Genomic DNA, 9,147 nt, shown 5'->3' on the forward strand with positions numbered 1-9,147 from the left:
GGCGCCGCTCCCGCCCCGGGCTCGGCGCAGGGCGGGCGGTGGCGGCCGCGGGCTGCCCCCGGCGCGCCGGAGGGCTCCTCTCGCCCTGCCGGAGCGGGAGAGCGGCCTCTGTTCTAAATATACCTCCCGCGTCAGGCAGCGCGGAGCTGGCTCCGAGTSCTCTGGGCACCTTTTCTGGAGCAGGCCAGGTGCGTTCCCCTTCCGAAGCAGCCCCGTTGCTGCGTCTGCGCGACGTGCTGGATATTTCCTGCCCTACAGAATTAGGACGGGAAAAATCCTGCACGGAAGGGACTCTCCAGCCCTGCCAAGACTTTCGTGAGTGCTTGGAGCTACGCTCTGGGCAGGTGTGCTTGCTCCAGCTGGAAGAAGACTTGCAGCCCCAGGGCAGGGTCAGAGTGGAAATGCCCCGGGCCCTGGGCTGGGATCATTAGAAACTACCGTGGGTAGAAGCTAGTCGGTGAAAAGCTCTTTGCTTCCCCCAAAGCGGCGGGTAGGAAGCCTGCTCGTTAAATGTCTCGCGGTGCACAAGTGATCAGTGTGTGTTTGCACTGTTACTCATTGGTGAATATTTCAAGCTCTTCTGTCTTTTATTTTCTGTACTTATCTGCAAAATACCCAGTGTTGCAGATGAGGAACTGGTGCTGAGAGGGGTGAAGGAACTGGTCCAGCTCACGCAGGAAATGTGAGGGGGAGTAGGGAATTGAATCTGTCTTTGGAGTGGGACCTGACTTCGACTTCCCCTTTGATGGCCTAATTCTCTTCTCCTTTCACTCGCTGAGAGTTTCACGCKTAACTGAAGGCAGGTGGGGAAGGTCAGGCTTTGAAGCCAGCTTTACTGCTCAGCAGGTATCAGGTATCAGTACATTCCTGCATCTCTCTGCACAAATAGACCTTTCTGGTTGCCCTGGGAGCCCTCAGAAATGTTAATTCACCCCAGGAGATCCTGGGGTGAGAGTAGCCTGTGCTTGATCTCACGGGAGCAGGAACCTTGCAAACTCTGTGAGGAAAGAGTGAAACCATCCTCCGCTCAGCAGCAAGGCTTCTGCTGTGTCCCAGGACTTCTTTCTGCAAAGCACTCGAAGAACCCGTGCCCAAAGAGCTCATCCTGTTATGCATATTACATCTTCCTCCCACGAGCAGGTTTTGCAATCTAGATCTGAAATCTGCTTTGCCAGCGTAAACTGGCAAGCTAACGTGAATYTTTTTGCAAACATTCTGCTGGTTTCATCTTTCTGTCCTTTTCCCCATCTCCTCTGAGCGAGGCTCCGGGCTTCACAGCACGCAGGTGAGGCGTGATCCCTTCGGGGATCCGAGTCCGGGCTCAGTGCATGTATTGAGGCGGGTGCAGGTTCCTGGGAGATGGCTTTGCTTGGGACGCTCGTGAGAGCATCCTTCCCCTGGAGCAGCTGGCTTAGCCAGGAGCTGCTCTTTCCATCCCTTGTAGCAGGGAGAGCAAGGGATGGGCTGGCCCTGGCTGCTCTCTCCGAAGCTGCCATGTGAAAACTGCYGGGCGGTAGGTGGTTGTTGTCTCTTGTAAGGGCTTTTGACCGCACTTGGAGCTGCTTAGGGCAGCTATTCCCGAACAACGTTGTGTAGTGACCGCTTATTCYAGACTGGCCGTCGCAGGGGAGTTAGTTCAGTTCGGAGGGGTGGGGACYTGCAGCCGACCAGCTTTTGCTGGTCGCCTCCCTCTGCGGGTGCTCCAGAGAGCTGCCCTTCGGGGACCCCGCTGCGTCGGCGCGAGGGGACTGCTGTCACCCCGCCGGTCTGCCAGCGCCCCTGATTTGGGAAGTCTTTGCTTGTCTGGCTGCTGGTGCCTGAGACAGGGGCAGGAATACCTGCAGAAAGCATCGCCGGGAGGGCGCAGGGGGCTGGTGGTGATGAGCTGCTGCTGGGGCGACCTCTTCCAGAGGCGTGGGGGGTTAGCAGAGACGCGTCCTTGCTCCGCTGCCCGCAGAGGTAGTGAATTAGCAGCTGGTTTTCTGGAATAACTGTGGACAAGCCCTGAAGTAACTGTCTGGTGCACAGGAGCCTTTACCCCTCGTTCCCTCCGGCAGGGTGATAAACGCCGGGAAGAGCCAGCACAACGAGGACCAGGCCTGCTGCGAGGTGGTGTTCGTGGAGAGACGGCCCAGCCCGCGGAGACGTCCGCCGTCCGAGGAGGGCCCCGGAGAGCCCGAGGGGGTGAGAGCCCAGGCGCTGCCGCGCCGCGTGCGTGCCGGACCGTGGGGGCGCGCGGCCCGTCCGTGCACGGCCCACCCGTGCCCAGCCCTCCGGGGAACCGGCTGCCGCAGGAGGCTGTTCGCAGCGCGGGGTTCGTGACGCAGTGCTGGGCTCGCGCCAGGGATCGGTTACATCCAGGTGCCCTCGATCAGCTGCCTGGGTCGCTCCCGCGCCGTGCCGGACAGGGACCAGGGAGCCGGAGGCGAAGCCCCGGTGTCCTGCTCTCCAGAGCTGCTCGCTCTGCAGCCTTAACCCTGGCTGCTCTGACTTCCCCGACCTGTTTGCTCCCTTGCCCGCTTCCCCGTGCGACTCCTTGAACCTTCCTCTTTTTCCCAGGGCAGAAAGGGCTTTTACTTCCACTACTGGGCCTTGTTTGATGGCCATGCGGGCAGTGGTGCTGCAGTCATGGCATCCAAGAGGCTCCACCTGCACATCTGCGAGCAGCTCCGGGACCTCGTGGACATCTTGCAGGATCCGTCCCCGCCTCCCATCTGCCTCCAGCACGAGGCGCGGGCCGAGCCGAGCCGGGCGCCCCTCGCGGAGGACGACGGAGAGGTCCCCAACGACGCTCTGCCGCGGTTCCACCTGGAGAAGGAGGTGTCTCACGAGAGCCTGGTGATTGGCGCCATCGAGAACGCCTTTAAGCACATGGTGAGGCAGCCCCGGGGCCCCGGCGGCCTCCCCCAGGGGCACCTCGCCGGGCGGCGGGCGGCGTCTGGGGGCAGCCTGCTTCGCTTCCTCCGTCAGCGCTGTCTTGTGCCCCGGCCACGGGCGGTGCGTGGGTCTGCAGGGAGAGGGCTCAGGCAGGGCGGCCCCCGCCCGGCTCTGATCCCCGCCGTGCTTTTGGGGGGGAGGGAATGCAGACGCTTGGCGTGGAGGCAGGGGGTTTATTGCAGCCCAGCTGCTCTCCTCCGGTCTCGCTCTCTCCAGCCCGCTCCGTGCCTCGGCCGGGGAAAGGGGAGGCCCCAGCCGCGGCCGGCCGCTCCTCGCCCGCCGAGCCGGTCGTTAGCGGCCACGGTGCTGGCGGAGCAGCGGGGGGCTATTTTGGGGTGCTCGGCCGGCTCGGGGACGCRGCCCTGCCGCTGCCCCCCGCGAGCCTGTCGCCGTCCGTCTCCCCAGGACGACCAGATCGAGCGCGAGCGGGCGACGCAGCCCGTGTCCGGGGGCTGCTGCGCCCTGGCTGCCGTCTACCTCATGGGCAAGTTCTACGTGGCCAACGCTGGCGACAGCAGGTGCGGCGCGGGCACGCGGGCGCGCGGGGCGGGATCGCCTCCGCCGACCGGGCTCCCTCCCGCGGCGCCTGCCGGACGCTTCCGTCGCGCCCCAGCCCTTGCCGCCCGCGCTGGCCTTGGGTGGGAGTTGGGAAGTGAAACTCGCTCTCAGCAAAGCGTTCAAAATACACAATAATTTCTAGTTTTAGGGCACATTTTGTAGCATTGAACTCTTCCAAGAGAAGAGCAAGTTTTCTTCCAAAAGTGATACAAATCTGTGTGCAGACAAGCCCTGTGGGAGCTTGGAGCCCGGAGATTTTGACTCCTGGATATGTTACCTTGGATGTGTCCTGGGTGTGTTTTTATCCCACAAGAAATACCAGGTTGGCAGTCCAACCTGAGAGCGAAGCTGCTCTCAATTGCCCTGTATTTACTGCAGGGTTAGCTTCCTCTTCCTCCCTCCGTCCTGGCTGCGGGTGACGAGCGTGCCCTGCCCGTGTCCCTCCCCAGGGGCACGCAGGGAGCGAGCTGCGGCGTGGCCGGAGGAGGGTTCGCCGGGCAGCGGGGCGGCAGCCGGCGCGGGAGGCGTCGCTCCGGCTGCGCGGCGCGTGCGGTTCCCGGTGCCGCGCGGCCCCGAGCAGCCCCCGCGCCGCGGCTGGGCAGCGAGACCCGTGCTAGCTGCCGCCCCTCGCGTCGCCCCTTCCTCTCTGACCTCATCCTTCCCTGTTCCATTGCAGGGCCATTATCATCCGTAACGGGGAAATCATTCCAATGTCCAGGGAGTTTACTCCGGARACGGAGAGGCAGAGGCTGCAGTTTTTGGTAAGAAAGACCTTTCTTCTAATCTCGTTCCTGCTAAACCGCCTCCTGGCCCCCGGCCCCGGCTCCTTGCCCTGCCGGGACTCCCTCCCCCGTGGGAGGGGAGCGAGGGGCAGCGTCGCGGCCGGGATGCAGCTGGGGGCACTGCTGAGCCTGCTGGATGAGCGAGTCTCTTCTCCCTCACCCATCGCGTCCCCTCGCTCCTTTGAAAAGGCTGCAGCACTGGTGCTCGGTCCCGGTTTCTTGCCTGGATGCTCCCTTGGGAGCCGGGGAGCTGAAGTGTGCCGGCTGCCTTGCAGCTTTCTTCCCGAGAGTGCCCTCCTGCTTGTCCCGGGCAAACCTCTGGGCAGCTGTGCAGCTTTTTCGGGTTGTAAAGACCCCGCTGAGAGCAGCACGGAGGAGGCAGCATTTGGGCCGGAGGAGGCTTTGCTGGATGTGCTTTCCTGGCTTGGAACGCGCTTGGAAAAACACCAAGGCATTTCTCCTTCTCTGATTTATTTTCAAACAGCCCAGAGAGGAGGAAGTGGCCGCGAGCAGGGTCCTCTCCAAGGGGCAGCGCTGGCCGGGGCGCGCGGGCAGGGGGCCAAGCGCGTGCTTGCTCTGCTGCGTGGTGGCCGGGACGCTCCCCCCGGAGYGGGACGGGACTGTCCCTACCTCCGTGTTCCTCGGGGCTTTTCTCCTTTCTTCTAGCCCCGCTCTTTCTCCATCACCATTTCCAGCGCTGCTAGGACCCCCGTTCCCAGTGCCGGTCCTCCGGCGTGGTGGAGGGCCCCCGGGCGCCCGCACGCCCTGCCTGGGGCCGCCCCCTCCGCGGAGGGCTTGCTTGCAGCACGCTGGCTGTTTTGACTGGAGCGGTCTTGGCGGACCCGTGCGCTGAGTGCCTTCAGGGGTGCTCTGCACTGTGTCCCTGGGAAAAGCCGTTTCCGCAGAACGGAGCGTGGCGGGACTCTGYGCCGTGGGATTTAACGCCTGTGGGGTGTGTGTGTCACCTGGATGCTGCTGGCAGGGACTGGGGCTGGCAGGCGTCCCGGCACGGCGCCCATCCGCCGCCACTCAGGGAAGGTGCTCTGTCCCCTCTCGCTCCGTGCGCCTTCGGAGTTGCAGCTGCAGCTGGGCCGGGGGCTTCTGAATAGACCTGGTGGCTCTTTTCCTCTGGCTAATGCCATTTTCTGTGCCAAGCTTTGCAGCTGCAGGGATATTTGCAGCTCTGACTCTTCCTAGGCAAATTTCGGCTTGCCCTAGAATTTGCTCTTTTGCATTTTTGGTCCCTTTTGATGTAGTTATTCCCCAAACCTCTCCGTGCAGAAGCTCTGCCTTTTCCGCTCCACGTTGGCGTGGCGGAGCAGGGAGCCGGTGCCGTGCGGCTCAGCCCGGCGCGYGGGGCGCTCGCCCCGCGGGGCGGCTCAGCCCGGGCGTCCTCCCGCAGGGCTTCCTGAGGCCCGAGCTGCTGGGCAAGGAGTTCACGCACCTGGAGTTTCCCCGCCGGATCCAGCCCAAGGAGCTGGGGAAGAAGATGCTCTACCGAGACCAAAACATGAACGGCTGGTGAGGCTGCGGGTCGGCGCGTGGTGCCGTGCCCGGAGGGGTGGAGCCGGCTCCCCGCACGGCCGCCGGCTCCCCGCGTGCCGCGCCGCGCTCCGGCCGACGGGCTCTGCTCCCCGCCGGGCGCCTCCCGCGTCCCTGGCGAGCGCCTGCCAGCTGACGTGCTCCGCTTTATTTCGGCCAGGGCTTACAAAAAGATAGAAGAGGAYGACCTGAAATTCCCGCTTATCTACGGGGAAGGTAAAAAGGTAAAGTGCGGCGGGGGAGCCGTGTGGCGGGGGCTCGGGCGCTGCGGCCGCCGCTCCCCGGCGGCAGCGGGACGGTTGCTGCTCCCGCTTGGGCTGCGGCAGCCCCGGCGCCACGAGTGCCTTCGCAGCCGGAGCAGAGGTGGAGACGAAGCAGCTCGTGGTTTCGTTCTGGCTTTGCCCGTTCCCCAGGCTCGGGTGATGGCCACGATTGGGGTCACGCGGGGCTTRGGAGACCACGACCTCAAGGTGTTCAGCTCCAACATCCACATCAAGCCTTTCCTGTCCTGCTTCCCCGAGGTGGGTCTGGCCAGGGCCCCCCCGCCGGAGCTCCCTGCGGTGCCTGGAGCCGCTCCAGGCGTGCGGGTCCCCAGCAGAGCGGCGCGGAGCCRTGCCCGGGCTGGCGGCCCACCCAGCGGTCGTCGAGCCCCTCTGCGCCCCTCACCGCAGCGTCCTGCCCCTTGCCCCGCAGGTCCGGGTTTACGACCTCACGCAGTACGAGCACTGCCCCGACGACGTTCTCGTCCTGGGCACCGACGGGCTCTGGGACGTCACCAACGACGAGGAGGTGGCTGGCGTGGTGATGGAGGTGCTGACGAGCTACGAGCCCAACGACCCGTGCAGGTGAGCCGGGGGCGGGCTCCCGGCCGGGGACCGCGGCGGGCCCGGGGGTCGCTGCTCACCCGCGCCCGGCCCCCCAGGTACACCGTGGTGGCCCAGGAGCTGGTGGTGCGGTCCAGAGGGGTCCTGAAGGAGCGCGGCTGGCGGCTGGCCAACGACAAGCTGGGCTCCGGCGACGACATCTCCGTCTTCGTGATCCCCCTGGGCGGCCCCGGCAGCTACACGTGACGCCCCGTGCCGCGGGCGGGGGCCGGAGCCGCCGCGGGGCCGCCCCTCCGGGCAGCGCCGGCTTCCCGAGCCGGCGGCGAGAAGAGCGGGCACCTCGGAGGCTCTGCGCCGGGGACCGGGGGCTGCTTCTCCTCCTGCCGTTTGCCTTGGTCGAGCCTAAACGCTCCCGGGCTCCGCGGTGCAGCCTTCGCGCCTCGCCCCCGGGTCGCGCCGGCGCGCTCGGAGCGGGTTCCTGCTGCGGCGGACGTCGCCKCCTGTGCCCGCCGCCCCGGGGATTTTGCACCGCCAACACTGGAGCAGGCTCTTCGCTGCGCCTCCGTCTCAGGTCTCGGGGGCTGCGGCCCGCTGGAGGCGATGGCGGGAGCCGGCTGCGCCTGCGCAGCGCTGGCTGCAGCCCGCCGAATCTGCCCGCCCCTTGGGTCCCTGCTGCGGCTCRAGAGCCACTATTTATTACTGGGGAGCTGGGCGGGAGACTGCCCAAACGCAGAGCTCTGGTTGGGGGGGGTAGGTGTGAATATATGTGTATATTTTTGAGCCGTTCTCGTCTGGGCACTGCTGAGCACCAGCTGCACGCAGAGCAGCTCTGTTCAGCCAAGCTTCACAGCTTAAGCATGCGGCACAGGTCTGCTTAGCTGCGGGCTGGAGACCAACAGTAAAATCCGCTTGCTGTGATGGAAAAGAAAAAGGCAACTCTCTCCTTGCGCTTAAAGATCTCAAAGCTGGTGCTGAGTGGCGGTTGGTGTCGGCAGAGCCTCCCGTTTTGGGCCGTGCACCCCGAAAGGGGAGCAGCGCGGGGGGCCGCCGGGGGGCCGGGCTCCCCTCCGGGAGACGCGCTGCGGCACCGGCCGTTTCTCCATGTCCCGCCGCGGCTGGGGGCAGCCAGCGCTTGTCACGTGTCACCGCTGGGGGCTGCTGCTTGTCTCTTGTAATCAGCAAGATGTAAATAAACTGGGAGCACGTAASGGGAGGTGAAGGATACCCCGCGCGCTTTTAGCCGGTTGGCGTCCGGAGCGCTGGAGGGAGCTGCGCGGGCTGGGGAGGCTCCTGCGGCGCTCGCGCGAAGCTGCTTCGCGTCCCGCGGGGCTCCTGCAGAGAGGCTCGCTAAAAGCTGGTGGTTTCCCTGCCCCTCGGCCTTCCCCTCCCTCCCTCCTTCYGGAGGGAGGAAGCCCTTTGGCTGGAGGGACCTGCCGGCCGGGCGGCTGAGGATGGAGGCAGCTCTGCCGGCTGCAAACCCCGGGGAGCGCCGGGAGCCGAGGCTCCGCGGGAGAGGCAGGGCCCGTGCCCCGGCCTCCGCGCTTCGCCCCTCGTGTGCGAGCGCTCGTGCGCGTCGTCCTCGCCCCGGTCTGCGCAGCTCCGGCCCCCCGCTCGCCGACAGYGGGCTCTGCCTTTCCGGGGCGCTGCTGGGGGCGCGGGTAAAGGCGAGGAAGCGCAGGCAGAGGCTGCATTTAAAGCTTCCTCTGTGGTTCCCTTTTTCTATCTGGGAACACTTCCTTTGGAGCTAGCCCCTGGTCTGGAGCTTGATAAATTAAGAAAAACTGTCTCTGAGCGCTTAAAATAGGATCGGTTTGTGTGCCAGGGTCCGGGCCAGGACCCTGGAGCCGCCTTTCCCTTGCTGAGTCACGGAGAGTGCTTGTGCGGCGCGGGGGGAGCGCGGTGCCGTGCTCCGGCGGCCTCATTCCGTCCTTCCCAGGCATCTCTGCAGGGACCAGCCAGCAGCCGGAGGGGGAAGGAGAGGTTCAGCTGCTGACCTCCTCCTCCTCTCCCTGGTGCTGCTGCTTTGGCACCAAAAAGCCTTTCCGGGCCGAGCTGCCTTTCCCCGGCTCTCGGCACTGCCGTTAGTTGCTAACGAGGGAAAGGCGTTTCCTCGGGGATGTGCTTGGATGATGGAGGTTCCTGCTTGGGAGGGTGCAATGTGCGATGCTCTTTGCTGTCAGCCCTGTCTGGAGGGAGGATGCGGGTGAAGCGAGCTCAGCTCTTCCCGGAAGCGCCTGCTTGCTCCTGGAGCTGATCGAAAAAACGGGAGTGACGCTGTGACTGCTTCTCCCCCTTTCTGCTGTCAGTAAAACAGGGGAAAACATTTCCCGACTGGCTCTACAGGTTGTCTGCAAGCAGCGAGTCCGCAGAGGCGCCCCTGCCCGCGCCCCTGCCCGGCCCTGCTCCCCCCCGGGATGCTCGGCCGCCAAACGCGCGGAGACGGCGCGGAAGCGGCCGCTGCGGGGGCGGCCCCGACGGGCGGGGCCCGGCCCGGCCCGGCCCGG

The 9,147-nt window shown here is 65.4% G+C and overlaps 1 protein-coding gene across 1 annotated transcript in view; it reads left to right on the forward strand.

Moving 5' to 3' along the window:
- Positions 1 to 7,574, forward strand: part of PPM1J (protein phosphatase, Mg2+/Mn2+ dependent 1J) — a 21,218-nt gene extending 13,644 nt beyond the window's left edge. Inside the window, exons 2-11 of the mRNA XM_085306602.1 lie at positions 136 to 188; positions 2,058 to 2,184; positions 2,560 to 2,874; positions 3,343 to 3,455; positions 4,172 to 4,256; positions 5,680 to 5,798; positions 5,980 to 6,043; positions 6,233 to 6,340; positions 6,513 to 6,664; positions 6,742 to 7,574. Coding sequence (XP_085162728.1) covers positions 136 to 188; positions 2,058 to 2,184; positions 2,560 to 2,874; positions 3,343 to 3,455; positions 4,172 to 4,256; positions 5,680 to 5,798; positions 5,980 to 6,043; positions 6,233 to 6,340; positions 6,513 to 6,664; positions 6,742 to 6,889 — 1,284 coding nt within the window. The 3' untranslated portion in view covers positions 6,890 to 7,574. The remainder of the gene's footprint in view (positions 1 to 135; positions 189 to 2,057; positions 2,185 to 2,559; positions 2,875 to 3,342; positions 3,456 to 4,171; positions 4,257 to 5,679; positions 5,799 to 5,979; positions 6,044 to 6,232; positions 6,341 to 6,512; positions 6,665 to 6,741) is intronic.
- The last annotated feature ends 1,573 nt before the right edge of the window (positions 7,575 to 9,147 follow it).

Source organism: Rhea americana, unplaced genomic scaffold (genome assembly GCF_003343005.1).
Source record: "Rhea americana isolate MKP2758 unplaced genomic scaffold, rheAme1 scaffold_241, whole genome shotgun sequence".
NCBI classification, from domain to species: domain Eukaryota; kingdom Metazoa; phylum Chordata; class Aves; order Rheiformes; family Rheidae; genus Rhea; species Rhea americana.